The sequence below is a fragment of the Cervus canadensis genome, chromosome 5, assembly GCF_019320065.1.
Source record: "Cervus canadensis isolate Bull #8, Minnesota chromosome 5, ASM1932006v1, whole genome shotgun sequence".
NCBI lineage: Eukaryota > Metazoa > Chordata > Mammalia > Artiodactyla > Cervidae > Cervus > Cervus canadensis.
In genome coordinates, this window is record NC_057390.1 from 101,585,627 (window position 1) to 101,606,456 (window position 20,830).

At 50.2% G+C, this 20,830-nt stretch overlaps 1 protein-coding gene across 6 annotated transcripts in view; it reads left to right on the forward strand.

Moving 5' to 3' along the window:
• Positions 1–2,880, forward strand: part of EHMT1 (euchromatic histone lysine methyltransferase 1) — a 106,473-nt gene extending 103,593 nt beyond the window's left edge. For all 6 annotated transcript variants that reach the window (XM_043470314.1, XM_043470316.1, XM_043470315.1 and 3 more), the window contains 2 exons: positions 1,467–1,642; positions 1,724–2,880. In XM_043470314.1, the coding sequence (XP_043326249.1) occupies positions 1,467–1,642; positions 1,724–1,889 (342 nt within the window). In that variant the 3' untranslated portion in view covers positions 1,890–2,880. The remainder of the gene's footprint in view (positions 1–1,466; positions 1,643–1,723) is intronic.
• Positions 2,881–20,830: the final 17,950 nt, after the last annotated feature.

Genomic DNA, 20,830 nt, shown 5'->3' on the forward strand with positions numbered 1-20,830 from the left:
TGTCCCTCTACCCCTCTGACCCCCATCCCTCTCTCCCTGTGTCCCCCTGTTCCTCTCTCCCCATGTCCCCCGTCCCTCTCTCCCCATGTCCCCCCGTCCCTCTCTCCCTCTGTCCTCTGTCCCTCTCCCCCTCTGACCCCCGTCCCTCTCTGTCCCCATCCCTCTCCGCCTCTGTCCCCTGTCCATCTCTCCCTCTGTCCCCCGTTCCTCTCCCCCTCTGTCCCCCGTCCCTCTCTGTCCCCCGTCCCTCTCTCCCCCTCTGTCCCCCGTCCCTCTCTCCCCCTCTGTCCCCCGTCCCTCTCTCCCCCTCTGTCCCCCGCCCTCTCTCCCCTGTCCGCCGTCCTCTCCCCCCTGTCCCCGTCCTCTCTCCCTCTGTCCCCGTCCCTCTCTCCCCTCTGGTCCCCCGTCCTCTCCCTCGTCTGTCGCCTCCGTCCCTCTCCCTCTGCCCCGTCCCTCTCTCTCGTCGTCCCGTCCTCTCATCCCCTCGTCCCCCGTCCCTCTCTCAACCCTCTGTCCCCTCCCTCTCTCCTCCCTGTCCCCGCCCTCTTCTCTCCTCTCTGTCTCCTCCCCTTCACCCTCTGGCCCGTCCCTCTCTCTCCCCCTGTCCCCCGTCCTCTCCCTTCTGTCCCGCCCTCTCTCCCCCATCTGTCCCCCCTCCTCTCTCTTCCCCTGTCCCCCGTCCCTCTCTCTCTCTCTGTCCCCGTCCCCTCCCCTCTGTCCCCCGTCCTCATCTCTCCCTCTGTCTCCCGTCCCCCTTCCCTGTCCCCCGTCCTCTCTCCCCCTGGTCCCGCCCTGCTCTCCCCCGTCCCCCTCCCTCTCTCCCCCTTTCCCCGTCCTCTCGTCCCCCTCTGTCCCGCCGTCCCTTCCCTCTGTCCCGTCCCTCTCTTCCCTCTGTCCCCGTCCCTCTCTCGCCCTCTGTCCCCGCCCTCTCTAATCTCTCTGTCCCCGTCCCTCTCTGTCCCCGTCCTCTCCTCTGTCCCCCTCCTCTCTCTCTCTTGTCCCCCTCCTCTCCCCCTCTGTCCCTCCCGTCCCTCCTCTCACCTCTGTCCCCGTCCCTCTCTCTCCCCTGTCCCGTCCCTCTCCCCCTCTGTCCCTCCCTTCCCCCCTCCCGTCCCTCTCTCTCCCTCTGTCCCCCGTCCCTCTCTCTCCCCCTGTTCCCCCTACCTCTCTCCCCCTGTCCCCCGTCCCTCTCCCCCTCTGTCCCCCATTCCTCTCTCCGTCTGCCCGTCCATCTGTCCCTCTGCCCTGCTTCTCGGGTGGCGCTCCTTCCCCCTCCATCACCGGGTCCCTGAGGGACTGTGCTGCCTTGTGGTCCTCATGGACCCCGGCACCTCTCTGGGTGCCCACAGCGCCGTCCACGTGAATCCCGGATCTGCGCTCCTTTTCGCCCAGTGGGAGCCCCGGACGGGGGTGGGGCGGGGTGGCGCCCGCGCCTGCCCCGGATGCTCAGTGCGTGTCTCCCCCAGGACGGAGAGCTGTACTGCATCGACGCGCGTTTCTACGGCAACGTCAGCCGCTTCATCAACCACCACTGCGAGCCCAACCTGGTGCCCGTGCGTGTGTTCATGTCCCACCAGGACCTGCGCTTCCCGCGGATCGCCTTCTTCAGCACCCGCCTGATTGAGGCCGGGGAGCAGCTGGGGTAGGTGCCCGGGCGGGCGGCGGGTGGGCAGGAGGCACCGGGGGCGGGGCGCAGGCCCAGACCCCGGCTCTCTCTCCGCAGCTTCGACTATGGGCAGCGCTTCTGGGACATCAAGGGCAAGCTGTTCAGCTGCCGCTGCGGCTCCCCCAAGTGCCGGCACTCCGGGGCCGCGCTGGCCCAGCGGCAGGCTGGTGCCCAGGAGGACGGGCTGCCCGACACCAGCTCCTCGCCCGCCGACCCGCTATGAGAGCGCCGTCCGGCGCCCAAGTGGACGCCGTTCGCTGTGGTTTGGGGAAGACGGAGAGGCGTGCAGGAGACCGTCTGGCCTGCCCGGGGCCGCGGGGGGCGGGGCCCGGCTGCGCGGGGACGCCTGGGCTCCTCGCCGGCCTCGCCGTGAGTTTCCGACGGTGGTCTTTCTGCTCCACGTTTCTCGTCTCCCCCCGCGCGCCGTCGCTCCCGGCTCACCGCCGGGCTGGGGGCCGCGTCCTGTCGGCCCGGACTCTCCGTGTGGCCTGCCACGGCCCGCGTGGCCGGTGCTGGCTCCGGGCGGCACAGTCCCCGTGCCCACCACCCCTGCGAGGTCAGGGCCGAGCCACTGCTGACTTTGGAGAAAACGTGGGTTTGCTTTTTAAAGAAATCCTATATCTAGTCCTATACACCAGACCTCTCACGTGTTTCTTTCCGAGGGGGCGGTTTGGGGTGCAGGATGGCCATGGCCCCAGAGCACCGCACCTCCTATTGATTTCTAAGCCACATGCTATGATGATGAATAAACTGATTTATTTTCTACCATTATTGGACATTAGGACAAACAAGAAATAAACACAAAAACACAGACAACGGTGCTGATTCTGGTGTGGTTTCTACTCACCATGTGAAAATAAACTATCAACTGTATAAAGAGAACAAAGTGATTTTAGAATAAAATGCAGGAAAAACTTTTTTTAAAATGTTAGTCTTGTAGTGTGAATAAAATTGCCGTCACCTTTTGTGTGATGGCCTGCCAGGTCATATACTTTTTTTTGGCATATACTTTTTTAAACACTGTAATTAGTGCAGTAACAGTGGGTTTTCTGTGCAACTCTTCTAAAACATTCATGATGCAGTCATGTTTATTTTTTCTGTTAAAATGTTTTTGACAGTTCTAAGAGCAGTCTTTTGGCTCAGACCATTTCTTGTTCTGTTTTCAATGAAATCAATAAAAAAAAAAAAAAAGAAGTACTTTAAATGAGGCTTTATCATGGTATCATGTTTCAGCTGGTTTCTGCGAGACACCCACGCTTCCTGCAAGTGTCACGCGGTGCTTGTGGTTCCCACGCAGCCCTGGGGACCAGCGGGCAGGCCCAGCCCTGTGCCGCCTCCGAGCAGGTGGGCCTGCAGCCCCCTTATCCCTGGAGGAGGATGTGGCCTGTCCCTCCCCAGGCAGCCCTCAGGGGGGTGTGTGTACCTGTGTGTGGGCGTGGGGGCGTCTGTGTGTGTCCAGCGCTCCAGAGGCTGGAAGTGGATCTCCGGACACAGTGACGCTGGAGTTAGATGCGGTGAGGCTGGAGAGGGACGTGGGGAGGCTGGGGACGGACGCGGGGAAGCTGGGGACGGCAGAGCTGGGCTTGTCCCCTTCTTACCTGGCAGGCCAGCGTCTACAGAACCTCTGGTCCCAAATCTCACCTTCAAACTCAGGAAGCAGCTTGAATGCTCTGCCTTTTATACACAGAAGTTACTCAGATAGACTCTTTCGAACATTTGTCCAGAACCTGCATTTTGCAAGCAGTCCAAGCAGGGTGTTTACCCTGTGGACGGGGACTGAGGCCCCGTGTCTGGAGCCGGGGGACTGAGCTGAGACTGGTCTGCATGAGAAGCCCTCTCTTCCCTGGGGACTTGCTGCCTTTCTCTCCTGGGGGCACCTGGACCCCAGGAGGGGCTGTGCTGGCCGGAGGGCCTACCTGCAGCTGGACCTCAGGCTGATATACCCCGTGTGCCCCTCGGACCAGGCTCCGAGCCCAGGGGCCAGAGGCTTCCACCGGTTCTGTGCTGGGGCAGGGCCAGTGCCCAGACAGCTCTTTGTTGACTTGAGATACAGTCCAGTTGCAAACTTCGGGGTGTAGGGGAGGCCTGTGGCGGGGGTTTCCCCATGGGGCGTTACGGCAGCGGGTGCCGCGTAGCTGCATGTGTTCCCTGGTCCTGCGGGGTCTGCACCGCCCCTTGGTGCCCCCACCGCCAAGACGCTCCCCTGAGGGGCTGCCCAGGGTGTGGGGGCAGGCCAGAGGCCTCCTGTGGGGTGGGGGCACTTGGGTAGAGCGTGAGGGTCTCACCTGGCCGCTCACTCTTCAAGGCAGACCTGTCAGTTGCCTGCCTGCCTGGGGGTCCCTGTGCCCCGGCCTGCCCAGCTCTGTGGCTGCCCCTGCCTAGGTCCAGACTGTCGCCTCCTCCACGCTTCCCGACAGCTGCTCCTGTTTCCACTGACGTAGACGGGCAGAAAGGAGGGTTCCGAGCCTCGTCTTTCTCCGCCTGTGCGGTTACCCTCCACCCACACCGCCCTCTAATCGTTGGAGGAAGAGGACCTGAGTGCTGCTGCTTCACTGCTGATAACACCGAACGTCGCATTAATGACAGACGGGCCTTCCCTCCTGTGTGAGTTGCCTTGTAAAATTTAATTGCGTCGTTTATATTTCTCTTATTGATTTGTGTGGTCTCCTTATATATTGTAAGGGCTTCTCTGGTAGCTCAGTTGGTAAAGAATCTGCCTGCAATGCAGGAGACCCTGGTTCGATTCCTGGGTCGGGAAGATCCCCTGGAGAAGGGAAAGGCTACCCTCTCCAGTATTCTTGGGCTTCCCTGGTGGCTCAGCTGGTAAGAATTGGCCTGCAGTGCGGGAGACCTGGGTTCAATCCTTGGGTTGGGCAGATCCCCTGGAGAAGGGAAAGGCTACCCACTCTGGTATTGTAGCCTGGAGAATTCCATGGACTGTGTATGGGGTCGCAAAGAGTGGGACATGACTAAGTGACTTTCACTTCACTTTATATATTGTATCCTTTTACTATATATTGTATCCTTTTACTCATGGTGAGCTTACATTTTTATATGGTAATATCGCTTGTGATTTCCGATTTTGTACCATATTTAGAAAGACCTTCATCTCCAAACTACAAAAGTATTCTCAGACCTCTCTAGCAGCCCAATGGTTAGGAGCCTGTGTTCCCACTGCAGGAGCATACGTTCAATCACCCGTCGGAAGATCCTTCATGCCTTGTGGTGTAGCCAAAAAAAAAAATTATAAAAATATTCTCTAGTACCTGTTCAGTGTTTTATTTGCAAGTTTAACTCTTGAATCCAGGTGGAACTTATTTGGTATGTGTTGTGAAAAATCTTAAATATGAATATGGAGGAATAATCTTCCGAGGTGGCTCGGGGGTAAAGAACCTGCCCGCCAGTGCGGGAGACCTGAGTTTGATCCCTAGGTCAGGAAGATCCCCTGAAGAAGGGAATGGCAACCCACTCCAGTGTTCTTGCCTGGAGAATTCCGTGGGCAGAGGAGCCTGGTGGGCTGCAGTCCATGGGGTCACAGAGGGTCAGACTCAGCAGTTCACACACTTAACCTCCGCACAGTGAGGCGCGTGGCTCTTCTGTGTACAACCGAGCAGGCTTTGACCCACGCCTTTGCCCAGGTGACCTCTCCTGTGGAGGTGCAGGCCGTTTGCATCCCCGAGAAATGCACCCCCCCACCCCCCGCCTCCGTCCTCCCCAGCTGGTCCCGCCTCTGAGACGCAGTCCCTGTTCTAAACCTCACATCTGCGGACTGGCAGGGTGCTCTGTCAAGCTTCTCTGCTCAGCTGTTTTCAGTTCACTTTCATAAAGCTCTGGCTCATGTGTCTTCTTCCTCCTGAGGCGCACCCTCAGTGGGAATCACCAAGCTTGTTTGTCCCGCCACCTGTGCTGTTTCCATCTGGGGGCTTTTGTCGCTACAGCCGCTGCGAGCATCCTTGTGCCTCCTGCGTCTCAGGTGCGTCTGAAAGTGGGCTTGTTGGCGCGGCCTGAGTGCTGGTCTTTGTCGGCCTGTCCTGGAGGCCCTCACTGGCTTTGACTGGCATCTGCTGACTTGTGAGGCTGGGCACTTTCCAGAAGCTTGTTGCCTCCTGCGTGTCTTGTTTGCCAAGTGTCTGTTAAGCCTTGTGTATGTTTTTGATTGGCCTGTGTATCCATTGAGTGTTGGAATTATTTATAGGCCCGCTACAAGACCTTTGTCACATTGTTGCTATTTAGTTGCTCAGTCCTGTCTGACTCTTTTGTGACCCCCTGGACTGCTCCTCTGTCCATGGAATTTCCCAGAGGAGAATATTAGAATGGATTGCCATTTCCTTCTCCAGGGGATCTTCCTGAACCAGGGATTGAATCCAGGTCTCCTGCATTGGCAGGCAGATTCTTTACCACTGCGCCACCTGGGAAACCTCTTCTTTTAAACTTAAAGTCTTTATTGGGATAGAGTTGACATATCAGAAAATGCACCCATTTTAAGTGTTTCTTGAAAGTGAGTTGCTCAGTCATGTCTGACTCTTTGTGACCCTGTGGACTGTAGCCTGCCAGGCTCCTCTGTCCATGGGGATCTACCCAACCCAACCCAGGGATCGAACCCAGGTCTCCCACACTGCAGGTGAGTTTACCGTCTGAGCCACCAGGGAAGCCCAGGAATACTGGAGTGGGTAGCCTATCCCTTCTCCAGGGAATCTTCCTACCCAGGAATTGAACTGGGGTCTCCTGCATTGCCAGCAGATTCTTTGTCGGCTGGGCTGGCAGGGAAGCCCTGCATGTTTCGTGAGCTTTAGCAGTGTCTGTGCCTGCGTGGCCGTGTCCATGACCAGGGCGTGGTGACTGCCTGTTGCCTCAGGCTTCCCTGCTGCCCCTGCATGGTCCACCCGCCTGCCCTGGGGCCCTGACCTGCCCTTACCCTTCAGACCAACATCTCCTGCTCTAGACCTTTTTATAATTGGAATCTTGCACCGCGGATTCCATTGTATCTATATTCCTTGGCTTAATGTGTACTTTAAAATTTTGAAACCATCTCAAATTTATGGAGAACTGCAAGCATAATACAGTGTTTCTGTATTATAAAACATAATACAGTGTTTTCTCTCTAAGTCACCAGGAAGCAGATTTCCTCCTCCTCGATGCCCCAGCACCGCCGGCACCCGGATGGTGACCCTCAGGCCCTGGGCGGCCCCTGCCTGTTCAGCCGCCGTTCTCTGTGGCTGTTGCATCTCCTGTCATTTTAGCCAGAGCAGGCCCATCAGCCTATTTTCATGGACTTGACCATGAAGAGGATGGATTGGTGCTCTTGTCGAAAGTCCTCAGTCTGTTCCTGTCTCCTCAGGGCAGGGTTTGAGGCTGCGTCTTGGCAGGGACGTGTCAGACATGGTACTGGGTCCTGGTGTGGCCTCCCAGGTGGCCCACAAGTTGGGTTTGGTCCACTTATTGATATGCAAGCTTGAGATCATTGGCCTGAGATTCAGCCTTCCCCACAGCTTCGGTTTTCTTGTTGTAATTCATAAATACTTTGTGGGAGAAAGATCCCATCCTTCATCAGACTTTCCGGTTACTCCTGGGGGTACACACACGAGTTGTACGACATCCAGCGGGTTACAGTCCGTCACTCATTATTCAGTAGCTGAAATGTCAAAGGTTGGACGTGGTGGCACCCTCTCAAGATTTCTTGTTTCTCGCTGAGCACATCTCACTTTATGGCGTGAGATGTCCCCGGCTCGCTGGTACCTTCCCTGCCCCCATCCGATTCGGCTGGTTTTCTAAAACTTCAGCCTGCCCTTTCGCTGTTTTCTCCTTGTCCATTCCTCTCTTTGTGCCTTTCCCTGTTTGCAGGCTGTCTTTTGGTTGAGTGTGTTCTGTGAGCTGCCCTGCCCGCTCCGTTGGCTGGTTAGCGTGACCCTTCTTGTCCCCGTCTCCCACTGGCTCCTCTGGGGTTGCCTCTCAGGTGACTGCAGCCTGCTCTCCGGCGGGGTCACCCAGGCCGCCGCCCATGTGAGGGCTTTCCTTCCAGCGGGACAGGCCCGCTTGCCCAGCTGTCGTTCACTTTAGGCCCTAGAGTTTATGCCCCAAGGTGCTGTTTTTGCTCTACTAGCCAATTGCTGTCATTATTCTTAGTTTGTACCTTGTCTACTCACTCTCTCACTGGTTTCTTTTTTGTAATTGCTTTATGGAAATACAAGTACATACCATGCCATACGCTTTACAGTTTCCCACCTAGTGGGTTTTAGCGTGTTCATGGTAGCATGCAGCGTTGTCACAGTATTAACCCTGTCATCGCCCAGGAAGAACCCCAGCCCCTGCTGCTCCAGCCCCAGCCCCCTTACAGCAGAGCACCCCCGCGATCATCTCCCACCTATTACAGCACTGCTGTCCGTATTCATTTCCTGTTTCCACATGCTGCAGTCACCCACTGCACGGTTAAATTACAAGTAAGATTAAGAAAATTACAATTCTGTGCTTTTGCTAAATTTGTTCCTTCTCTGACTCTCATCATGTAGATTTGACCTTCTAGTTAGTTCTGTTTTTCTTTTCTCTGAAGAACTTCGTTTATTTTATTGCACAAAGGTTTGTTGTTCAGTCACTCGGTCATATCTGACTTTTTGTGACCCCATGGACTGCAGCGTGCCAGGCCTCCCTGTCCATCACCAATTCCCAGAGCTTACCCAAACTCATGTCCATCGAGTTGGTGATGCCGTCCAACCATCTCATCCTCTGTCGTCCCCTTCTCCTCCTGCCTTCAGTCTGTCCCAGCATCAGGTACTTTTCCAATGAGTCAGCTCATCAAATCGGGTGGCCAAAGTACTGGAGATGCAGCTTCAGTATCAGTCTTTCCCATGAATATTCAGAGTTGATTTCCTTTAGGATGGACTGGTTTCGTCTCCTTGCTGTCCAAGGGACTCTCAAGAGTCTTCTCCAGCATCGAAGTTCAAAAGCATCAGTTCTTTGGCGCTCAGCCTTCTTTATGGTCCAACTCTCACATCCATAAGTGACCACTGGAAAAACCATAGCCTTGACTATATGGACCTTTGTCCACAAAGTAATGTCTCTGCTTTTGAATACACCGTCTAAAGTTGTCATAGCTTTTTTTCCAAGGAGCAAGCGTCTTAAAATTTTATGGCTGCAATCACCATCTGCCGTGATTTTGGAGTCCAAGAAAATAAAGTCTGTCACTTTTTTCATTGTTTCACCATCTATTTCCCATGAAGTGATGGGACTGGATGCCATGATCTTAGTTTTCTGAATGTTGAGCTTTAAGCCAGCTTCTTCACTCTTCTCTTTCACTTTCATCAAGAGACTTTAGTTCTTCTTCACTTTCTGCCATAAGGGTGGTGTCACCTGCATGTCTGAGGTTATTGATATTTCTCCCGGCAATCTTGATTCCAGCTTGTGCTTCATCCAGCCCAGTGTTTCTCATGATGTACTCTGCATATAAGTTAAATAAGCAGGGTAACAATATATAGCCTTGATGTACTCCTTTCCCTATTTGGAACCAGTCTGTTGTTCCATGTCCAGTTCTAACTGTTGCTTCCTGACGTGCATACAGGTGGCAGGTTTCTCAGGAGGCAGGTCAGGTGGTCTGGTATTCCCATCTCTTGAAGAATTTTCCACAGTTTGTTGTGATCCACACAGTCAAAGGCTTTAGTATAGTCAATGAAGCAGTAGTAGATGTTTTTCTGGAATTCTCTTACATTTTCTATGACCCAACGAATGTTGACAATTTGATCTCTGGTTCCTCTGCCTTTTCTAAATCCAGTTTGTACATCTGGAAGTTCTCAGTTCACATACTGCTGAAACCTAGCTGGAAAGATTTTGAGCATTACCTTGCTAAATTGTGAAATGCATGCAATTGTGCAGTAGTTTGAACATTCTTGGGCATTGCCTTTTTTTGGGATTGGAATGAAAACTGACCTTTTCCAGTCCTGTGGCCACTGCTGAGTTTTCGAAATTTGTTGGCATATTGAGTGCAGCACTTTCACAGCATTTTCTCTTAGGACATGGAATAGCTCAGCTGGAATTCCATCACCTCCACTAGCTTTGTTCATAGTGATGCTTCCTAAGGCCCACTTGACTTCACACTCCAGGATGTCTGGCTCTAGGTGAATGATCACACCATTGTGGTTATCTGGGTCATGAAGATCTTTTTTGTATGGTTCTGTATATTCTTGCCACCTCTTCTTAATATCTTCTTCTGTTAGGTCCATACCATTTCTGTCCTTTATTCTCATTTTTGCATGAAATGTTCCCTTGGTATCTTCGATTTTCTTGAAGAGATCTCTAGTAGTCTTTCCCATTCTATTGTTTTCCTCTATCTCTTTGCAGTGTTCACTTAGGAAGGCTTTCTTATCTCTCCTTGCTATTCTTTGAAACTCTGCATTCAGAGGGGTTTATCTTTTTTTTTTTCCTCCTTTGCTTTTCACTTCTCTTCTTTTCTCAGCTATTTGTAAGGCCTCCTCAGACAACCATTTTGCCTTTTTGCATTTCTTTTTCTTGGGGATGGTTTTGATTACCACCTCCTCTTCAGTGTTACAAAACCTCCATCCTAGTTCTTCAGGCACCCTATCAGATCTAATCCCTTGAATCTATTTGTCACTTCCACTGTATAATCGTAAGGGATTTGATTTAGGTCATACCTGAATGGCCTAGTGATTTTCCCTACTTTCTATAATTGAAGTCTGAATTTGGCAATAAGGAGTTCATGATCTGAGCCACAGTCAGCTCCTGCTTTTGTTTTGGCTGACTGTGTAGAGCTTCTCCCATCTTTGGCTGCAAAGAATATAATCAATCTGATTTTGGTTTTGACCATCTAGTGATGTCCATGTGTAGAGTCTTCTCTTGTGTTGTTGGAAGATGGTGTTTGCTGTGATCAATGTGTTCTCTTGGCAAAACTCTGTTAATTTTTGTCCTGCTTCATTTTGTACTCCAAGGCCAAACTTGCCTGTTACTCCAGGTGTTTCTTGACTTCCTACCTTTGCATTCCAGTCCCCTATGATGAAAAGGACACCTTTTTTTGGTGTTAGTTCTAGAAGGTCTTGTAGGTCTTCATAGAACCATTCAACTTCAGCTTCTTCGGTATTAGTGGTTGGGGCATAGAATTTGATTACTGTGATATAGGATGGTTTGCCTTGGAAACAAATGGAGATCAATCTGTCATTTTTGAGGTTGCCTCCAAGTACTGCATTTCGGATTCTTCTGTTGACTGTGGAGGGCTACTCCATTTCTTCTAAGGGATTCTTGCCCACCGGTAATATAATGGTCATCTGAATTACATTCTCCCATTCCCGTCCATTTTAGTTCACTGATTCCTAAGCTGTCGATGTTCACCCTTGCCATCTCCTGTTTGACTACTTACAATTTTACCTTGATTCCTGGACCTAACATTCCAGGTTCCTAGGCAATATTGTTCTTTACAGCATTGAACTTTACTTTCACCAGCAGACGCATCCACAGCTGGGCGTTGTTTTTGCTTTGACTCCATCTCTTCATTCCTTCTGGGGCTATTTCTCCACTAATCTCCAGTAGCATATTGGGCACCTACAGACCTGGGGAGTTCATCTTTCAGTGTCATGTCTTTTTGCCTTTTCATCCAGTTCATGAGGTTCTCAAGGCAAAAAGGCTGAAGTGGTTTGCCATTCCCTTCTCCAGTGGACCACGTTTTGTCGGAACTCTCCACCACGGGCCCGCCCGTGTAGGTGGCCCTACATAGCATGGCTCCTAGTTTCATTGAGGTAGACGAGGCTGTGGTCCATGTGATCAGTTTGGTTAGCTTTCTGTGACTGTGGTTTCCATTCTGTCCTCCCTCTGATGGAGAAGGATGAGAGGCACAAACAAAGCCTTTTGTGCACCAGCACCCGAGAGAAAGGAGCAGTGACCCCACGAGAGACTGAGCCAGACCCCCCCGGGCATGTTTGGGAGTCTGGTGGAGGCGTGGGTTGACAGTGGCCTGCCATGGGGTCAGGAGCACTGACTGCAGAAGTCCTGGGAGGCGTGCATGCCGGCATAAGTCCTTTTGAAGGAGGTTGCCATCACCCCTACCATAGTTTGGCCTCTGGGCACACTACATGGCTGGAACACAGCCCCACCCATCAGCAGAAAATTGCATGAAAGGTTTACTGAGCATGGCCTTGCCCACCAGATTATCCCCTCAGCCAATCCCTCCCATCAGGAAGCTTCCACAAGCCTCTTATCCTCATCCATCAGAGGGCACAAAGGCTTGCCAGTGATGAATTCTGGTTTTATTGGTATGGGAGTCTTAATTTCTCCTTCAGTTTTTAAAAACATTTATTTTTGGCTGTCCTGGGTCTTCTCTGCTGCTCGAGTGCTTTTCTCTGGTATTGAGTGGGGGCAGCTCTCTGGCTGGGGAGCATGGGCTTCCGGTTGCAGAGCGCTGGCTCAGGCTCAGTGGTTGTGGTGCTCGGGCTTAGCTGCTCTGTGACATGTCCTCCCAGGTCGAGGACTGAACCCGTGTCCCCTGCTTTGGCAGTTGGATTCTTAACCACTGGACCACCAGGGAAGTCCCTTTCCATCACTTTTGAACGATTATTTCACTGGCAGAGGACGAGATGGTTGGATGGCATCACCAACTCAATGGACATGAGTTTGAGCAAACTCCGGGAAGTGGTGAAGGACAGGCAAGCCTGGCGTGCTGCAGTCCGTGGGGTCGCAAAGAGTCGGACACGACTGAGCGACTGAACATCAGCAAAGATGGAATTCTGGGTTGGTGGGGAGTTTGCTTTCAGCACCTCTTCATTCCACTCTCTTCTTACTTGCATGGTTTCAGAGGGGAAGTTGGGTGTAATTCTTATCTTAGTTCCTGTGTAGGTACCGTGTTCTCCCCAACTCCCCTAGCTACTCTCAAAGTTTTCTCTTTGTTTTTGGTTTTCTGCCTAAATGTGGTTTTGGGTATTTATTTGTTGTGTTCTCTGAGCTTCCCGAGCTTTTATGAAGAGCACACCGTGTATATTTCACATGGTTGCTTTCCCTTCATCAACGAGAAGCACGAGGGGTGTTCTTGATTCTTTATTGTAAGAACCTGGTGTTGCTCCCAGAGTTACACCCCAAAGTGTGAGGCCCCCTAAGACACCGGCCCGGGAGTTTCCCACTCCCATCCTAGCTCATTCTCTGCCTCTGGTAATTTGTCCGAGTTACTCGGTGTTCCAGCCAGTTTATGGCTCCCGCGGTTTCGGGCCCAGTAGTGGATCTCGGCCAGGGCTGTCTATGCCTGCCTGTCTCCAGAGTCCAGGAGGGGGTTCGTGCTGTGACCTCAGTTCTCTGACAGGTTCAGGGAAAGCCATTGGTTTCAGTTGTTTCAGCCTTTTTCTTATTGTAATGTTGGGCGTGTTCACTTAAGAAGTCTACATGTCAGACCTGAAACTCGAAGTTTGGTGTCTTTTAAAGAACTTAAAAAATGAGAGAAAAGGTATTTTACATTATATACATTTACAGTTTCCAGTGCTCTTCTTTTCTTTGCAAATCCAGATTTCCAACTACTGTCATTTTCTTTAGCCTGAAAACATCTAAAAAAAAATTTAGCATAGATTTTTCCAGCAAAGAATTTTTTCATCTTTTCTTTGTCCAAAAGTATCTTTGTTTCATCTCAGTTTTAAAGGTGACTTCAGTGGGTGGATGTTCACGCTCCCTTTTCCGCAGTGTAAAGACGCTGTTCCATTGCCTTCTGAACTGCCTAGTTTCTGATGAAAAATCCGTGGTTGCTCTGCAGTGTCACATCTGTTAAGCCCATCCATGAATTTTTCATGATTTCCCATTCTGGACATGGCATTTGGTTCTTTCATGGCCTCAGTTTCTCTTTTGAGATTCACGCTCTGTGGCTTCACTGTATTTATGTTTCCCCTTGACTCTCTGAACATAATTATGATGGCCTTTTAGCGTGTCTGTGTTAATCCTGTCATATCTGTTGTTTCTGTTGACTGAGCTTTCTCCTACTTATGTCACGTTTCTGCACTGCTTCTCGTGGGTGATAACTTTTAATTGGATGATGGGCAGTATGAATCCTGTGTTAACGGTCTGGAGTTTGTTGTCTTTCTCTGGGAAGCATTGGCAAATAGTTACTTTACTTTTAGATGAGCTTGATCATCTCAAGTCTTATTTTATGTCTTTTTTGGAGATAGGTCTAAAGTGGCCGTTAATTTAGGGCAAGGGTGGCTCCACGCTGACAGTGGGCCTTTTTCTCCTCCAAGGAATCGTCCTAACCCAGGGATCAAACCCACGTCTCGTGCATTGCAGGTGGATTCTTTTTTTTAAAGACTCATTTTGTATCGGGGTGTAGCCAGTTAACAATCCTACGGTGGTTTCAGGTGAACAGTGAAGGGACTCAGCCACAGGTACGCATGTATCCATGCTCCCCCAGACTCGCCTCCCATCCAGGGTACCACAGAACACTGAGCAGGATTCTGTGTGCTGTGCAGTGGGTCCTTGGTGGTTATCCATGTAAAATACAACAGAGTATACACGTCCATCCCAAACTCCCTAACGATCTCTTTTCCCACTCCTCCTGGCAACCATGAGTTCATCCTCTAAGTCTGTGAGTCTCTTTCTGGTTTGTAAGTTCATCTGTATAATTTCTTTTTAGATTCCACATATAAGGAACGTCGTCCGATCTTCCTCCTCTGTCTGACTTCACTCACTGTGACAATCCCTAGGTCCATCCATGTTGCTGCAGGTGGTATTATTTCATTCTTTTTAATGGCTGAGTAATATTCCATTGTATATATGTTCCACATCTTATTTAACTTATATGAAGAGTACGTCATGAGAAACGCTGGGCTGGAGGAAGCACAAGCTGGAATCAAGATTGCTGGGAGAAATATCAGTAACCTCAGATATGCAGATGACACCACCCTTACAGCAGAAAGTGAAGAACTAAAGAGCCTCTTGTGAAAGTGAAAGAGGACAGTGACAAAGTTGGCTTAAAGCTCAACATTCAGAAAACTAAGATCATGGCATCCAGTCCCATCACTTCATGGCAACTTAGGGGAAACAGTGGAAACAGTGGCTGACTTTATTTTTCTGGGCTCCAAAATCACTGCAGATGGTGATTGCAGCCATGAAACTAAAAGACGCTTACTCCTTGGAAGGAAAGTTATGACCAACCTAGACAGCATATTAAAGAGCAGAGACGTTACTTTGCCATAAAGGTCCTTCTAGTCAAGGCTATGGTTTTTCCAGGGGTCATGTATGGATGTGAGAGTTGGACTATAAAGAAAGCTGAGCGCCAAAAAATTGATGCTTTTGAACTGTGGTGTTGGAGAAGACTCTTGAGAGCCCCTTGGACTGCAAGGAGATCCAACCAGTCCATCCTAAGGGAGATCAATCCTGGGTGTTCATTGGAAGGACTGATGTTGAAGCGGAAACTCCAATACTTTGGCCACCTGATGTGAAGAGCTGACTCATTGGAAAAGACCCTGATGCTGGGAAAGATTGAGGGCAGGAGGAGAAGGGGACGATGGAGGATGAGATGGTTGGATGGCATCACTGACTCGATGGACATGGGTTTGGGTGGACTCCGGGAGTTGGTGATGGACAGGGAGGCCTGGCCTTTGGCAGTCCATGGGGTCGCAGACACAACTGAGTGACTGAACTGAACTGAAATGTTGGTTGAACAACACTATGTATTAGAAGTCACTGAATTGTACATTTTTAATGACTAAAGTGGTAGGTGTTATATTATGCTTATTTTACTTCAATAAAAAGATGTAAATAGAAAGTGTAAATAATTTTTTAAAAATAAGGATATTCAGGTCCCTTCCATCTCTCTGGCTTCCCTGGTAGCTCAGTTGGTAAAGAATCCGCCTGCAATGCGGGAGACCTGGGTTTGATCCCTGGGTTGGGAACATCCCCTGGAGAAGGGAAAGGCTACCCACTCCAGTATTCTGGCCTGGAGAATTCCATAGACTGCAGTCCATGGGGTCGCCAGGAGTCAGACAGGACTGAGCAACTTTCACTTTCCATCTCTCCACCACCAAAGTCATCTTCCCAGTTGTTCAGCCAGCGGTGTCGACTACCTCATGACTGCTCCCTGCAGCCTTGACCACGTCGCAGCTGCCCACGGCTCCTCTGTGGCTTCCCCGGGGCACCGGCCCTGCCGCTCTGGGCCCCCTGCTCATCTGACATCAGCCCCATGGTTCACAGGTCCCTAAAGGTGCCACCTGCTGTCCCCAAGCCCGACAGATGCACATATATAAGCCAGATATATATAAGCCCGCAGATATAAGCCAGAGCCCACATCACCAGCAACTCCCGGGCGCCCACTGGCCTGCGCTGGGCTCCCCCTGCCCTCACCCCCTGGAGCACTCGTGGCGTCTGCTGCCCTGCTTCAGTCACGGGGCTGCAGGCGGCACTTCCCTGCCAAGCGCGGCTGAGCACCCATGGCCACCCCCGACTGTGACGCTGCCTCTGTCTCCAGACCTGCAAGTGTCCGGGGCAGAGTCAGCCCCCGCAAACGGGCGCTCTATCCAGGTAGCTCCCAAACCTCGTCTCCCAGGCGAATTTCTCTCCTGAGCGCCAGACCTGGGATCCACCTGTTTCTAGACATTTTCCCAGGAGAAATGGGAGTCTGAAAAGGATGAAGGAAGGGAACTGACAAATATGTAACAAAAGTTAATCTAAAAGTGCAAATAAATAAAACGAGGACAAAGAGAATAAAAGAACAGTCCCAACAATATAAAAATGGACAACAATCAAATTGTGTAGCCCATACAGCCCTGAAAGGAAATTGTAGATATACTGATGTGAATACAAACTACCAGGAGAGCAAAAACGGCTTTTAATCTTCGGGCGCAGGGACACCCAGCCTAGAAGCTGCATGTGGCCGACAGCAGGGTCGTCTGGAGACAACGCGCCAACAACACTGCATGGCCACAGACTGAAAACCACCGACTCAGGGAAATGCTGCTGAACCGGACTACAGAAGAAAGTGAAATTCTTGTAAGGCAGAAGCAATAAAGAACCTAAAAGCTGATATACGTTTTTAAATAACCCATCATAAAAAAGGAAATAAACACATTTAGAAAATATTATTGGACTTCCCTGGTGGTCCAGTGGTTAGGAATCCACCTGCCAACACTCTCCAACAGTAACTGCAGCAATATCTTTTTTGATCCGTCTCCTAGAATAATGGAAATAAAACCAAAAATAAACAAATGTTACTTAAACTCAAAAGCTTTTGCACAGCAAAGGAAACAACAAACAAAACGAAAAGACAAGGCACAGAGCGGGAGAAAATATTTGCACATGATGTGACCGACGAGGGACTCGTCTCCAAAATTTACAAACAGTTCATGATGCTTAGCAGCATCAAAACGAACAAACTAACCAACAAATGGTCACAGGACCTAAACAGACATTTCTCCAAAGAAGGAAACACAGATGGCCAAGAGGCACTTAGAAAGAAGTTCAACATCGCCAATTATTGCAGAAATGCAAATCAAAAAACTACAATGAGACATCACCTCACATCAGCCAGAAAGGCTAAGATCAAAAAATCCACAAACAATAAATGCTGGAGAGTGTGAGAAGAAGGGAACCCTCTTAAACTATTGGTGGGAATGTAAGTTGGTACAGCCACTGTGGAGATTAGTATGGAGGTTCCTTAAAAAACTAAAAATAGAGCTACCATATGACTCCGCAGTAACACTCCTAGGCATGTATCTGGAGAAATATCTGATCGGAAAGGGTACATGCACCCCAGTGTTCACTGCAGCACTGTTTACAACAGCCAAGACATGGAAGCAACCTAAACACCCAACAACAGAGGAATGGATAAAGAAGATGTGGTCAGTCAGTTCAGTCACTCAGTCGTGTCTGACTCTTTGCGACCCCATGAATCACAGCACGCCAGGCCTCCCTGTCCATCACCAACTCCCGGAGTCCACCCAAACCCATGTCCATCGAGTCAGTGATGCCATCCAATCATCTCATCCTCCGTCGTCACCTTCTCTTCCTGCCCTCAATCTTTCCCAGCATCAGGGTCTTTTCCAATGAGTCAGCTCTTCACATCAGGTGGCCAAAGTATTGGAGTTTCCGCTTCAACATCAGTCCTTTCAATGAACACCCAGGATTGATCTCCCTTAGGATGGACTGGTTGGATCTCCTTGCAGTCCAAGGGGCTCTCAAGAGTCTTCTCCAACACCACAGTTCAAAAGCATCAATTTTTCGGCGCTCAGCTTTCTTTATAGTCCAACTCTCACATCCATACATGACCACTGGAAAAACCATAGCCTTGACTAGAAGGACCTTTATGGCAAAGTAACGTCTCTGCTCTTTAATATGCTGTCTAGGTTGGTCATAACTTTCCTTCCAAGGAGTAAGCGTCTTTTAATTTCATGGCTGCAATCACCATCTGCAGTGATTTTGGAGCCCAGAAAAATAAAGTCAGCCACTGTTTCCACTGTTTCCCCTAAGTTGCCATGAAGTGATGGGACTGGATGCCATGATCTTAGTTTTCTGAATGTTGAGCTTTAAGCCAACTTTGTCACTGTCCTCTTTCACTTTCACAAGAGGCTCTTTAGTTCTTCACTTTCTGCTGTAAGGGTGGTGTCATCTGCATATCTGAGGTTACTGATATTTCTCCCAGCAATCTTGATTCCAGCTTGTGCTTCCTCCAGCCCAGCGTTTCTCATGATGTACTCTGCATATAAGTTAAATAAGCAGGGTGACAATATACAGCCTTGACGTACTCCTTTTCCTATTTGGAACCAGTCTGTTGTTCCATGTCCAGTTCTAACTGTTGCTTCCTGACCTGAATACAGGTTTCTCAAGAGGCAGGTCAGGTGGTCTGGTATTGCCATATCTTTCAGAATTTTCCACAGTTTATTGTGATCTACACAGTCAAAGGCTTTGGCATAGTCAATAAAGCAGAAATAGATGTTTTTCTGGAACTATCTTGCTTTTTCGATGATCCAGCGGATGTTGGCAATTTGATCTCTGGTTCCTCTGCCTTTTCTAAAACCAGCTTGAACATCTGGAAGTTCACGGTTCAGCACTATCTAATTTCAGGAAATTTTCATCACCCGGAAAAGACACCGGGAACATGTTACCAGTCTCTCATTCTGCCTCCTCCCCTGCAACCTGTAGTCCACTCTTTGTCTCTTTGGATTTCCCTGCAAACAGTTCATAAAGCAGAATCACGCATGGGTGGCCTTCTCTGTCTGACTTCTTTCACTTAGGGTGATGTCTTCGAGGTTCATCTCAGATACAGCTGGGATTAAATGTACCAGGATTTTATTAGGTGTTGTTACGTGATGATGAATAGACATTATTGTCATCAGAGATAAATTGGGAAGGAGTACGAACGGCTGGCAGACTGATGCAGCTCTAACTTCCAGCGACAAGAAAGGGACCGAGTCTGGCGGGAACATCGTGCTCCCTGCGCTTCTAAGGCTGACTTGGTGAAGCCGCTGTGGAGCTGGGACCCCCAGTCCAGGAACCAGGACCCCACACAGGAGCTGGGACCCCATCACAGAAGCTGGGACCCCCACACAGGAGCTGGTACCCCATCACAGAAGCTAGGACCCCCCACAGGAGCTGGGTCCCCCAGCTCAGGAGCCAGGACTCCACACAGGAGCTGGGACCGCCCCACCCCCCCCCACACACACACACAGGAGCCAGGACCCCCACACAGGAGCTAGGACCCCACACAGGAGCTGGGACCCCAGCTCAGGAGCCAGGACCCCACACAGGAGCTGGGACCCCATCACAGGAGCTGGGACCCCCCCACCGCCCCCCACACACACAGGAGCCAGGACCCCAGCTCAGGAGCCAGGACCCCATCACAGAAGCTAGGACCCCCACACAGGAGCTGGGACCCCAGCTCAGGAGCCAGGACCCCATCACAGGAGCTGGGACCCCCCCCACACACACACACACAGGAGCTGGGACCCCAGCTCAGGAGCCGGGACTCCATCACAGGAGCTGGGACACCCCCCCCCCCCCCCACACACACACACTAGGAGCTGGAATCCCAGCTCAGGAAGCCAGGACCACATCAACAGGAGCTTGGGACCCCCCCCCCCCCGCCCACACACACACACAGGAGCAGCGCGGGCTCTCAAGCATAGTCCAGTATATAGTTGGGCCTCCTGCACCTGGGGTAGCCAAGTACATGTTCAAGACAGCCACTGCTCTTCAAAACAATCATTGTGTCCTGTGTGTGTGTCTTAAGAAATGCTGACAAGTAATTAATCAGTCATCTGAGGGAGCAAATAAACCTAAAATGAAGGAGAAGAGAGGAAACATTAGGAGCAGATATTAATGAAATAGAAAACAACCACATGATAGAGATAATCAGTGAAGCAAAAATTGGTTATTTGACAAGATTAACCAAATGGTAAACCTCAGCAAGATAGAGAGAGAGAGAGGAAGACAGAATCCAAAGGTACCAAACAGACTAAAGAGATACAGTGAACAAATGTAGGCCAGTACATTTCTAGAAGAATATAACTGAATGAACACTGGCCCGGGAGGAAATAGAAAACTGAATAGTCTTAAATAGAGTCAGTAATTAAAATCACAATGAAAACATCAGGCGACTCAGTTGATTCAGCTGAACTTTCAAAATACAGATGCTTTATAGCAATGCTCCCCAGGGCTGCCATAACAATGATGCCAAAATCTAATAAAAATAGTACAAGAGAGGAATTCAGAGACATACCTGCAACAACTCAACAGATGATTAGTAAACCAGATTTCTCATGTGTGTATTCCAACTCTTTGCAACTCCATGGTCTGTAGCCCACCAGGCTCCTCTCTCCCTGGGATTTCCCAGGCAAGAATACTGGAGGGGGTTTCAATTTCCTACTCTAGGGGATCTTCCCGACCCAGGGATCAAACCCATGTATCCTGCATCTCCTGCATTGGCAAGCGGATTCTTGACCACTGTACCACCTGGGAAGCCCATAACCAGATTTCAGTGGCATGTAATAATAATCAGTCATGACCACACTTGATTTATCACAGGAATGAAAGGTTGGTTTAACTCTTATGAAGTCAGTTAGTGTAAGTCACCTACACAGGAGAAAAATTATATCCTTATCTCAATGCAGAAAAATGATCTGATAGAATTCTTCATCATGATAAAAACTACTAGATGTTAAGACTAGAGGAGAATTTCTTGTGCAGTAAAGTGGGTCTTTTTTTTTTTTT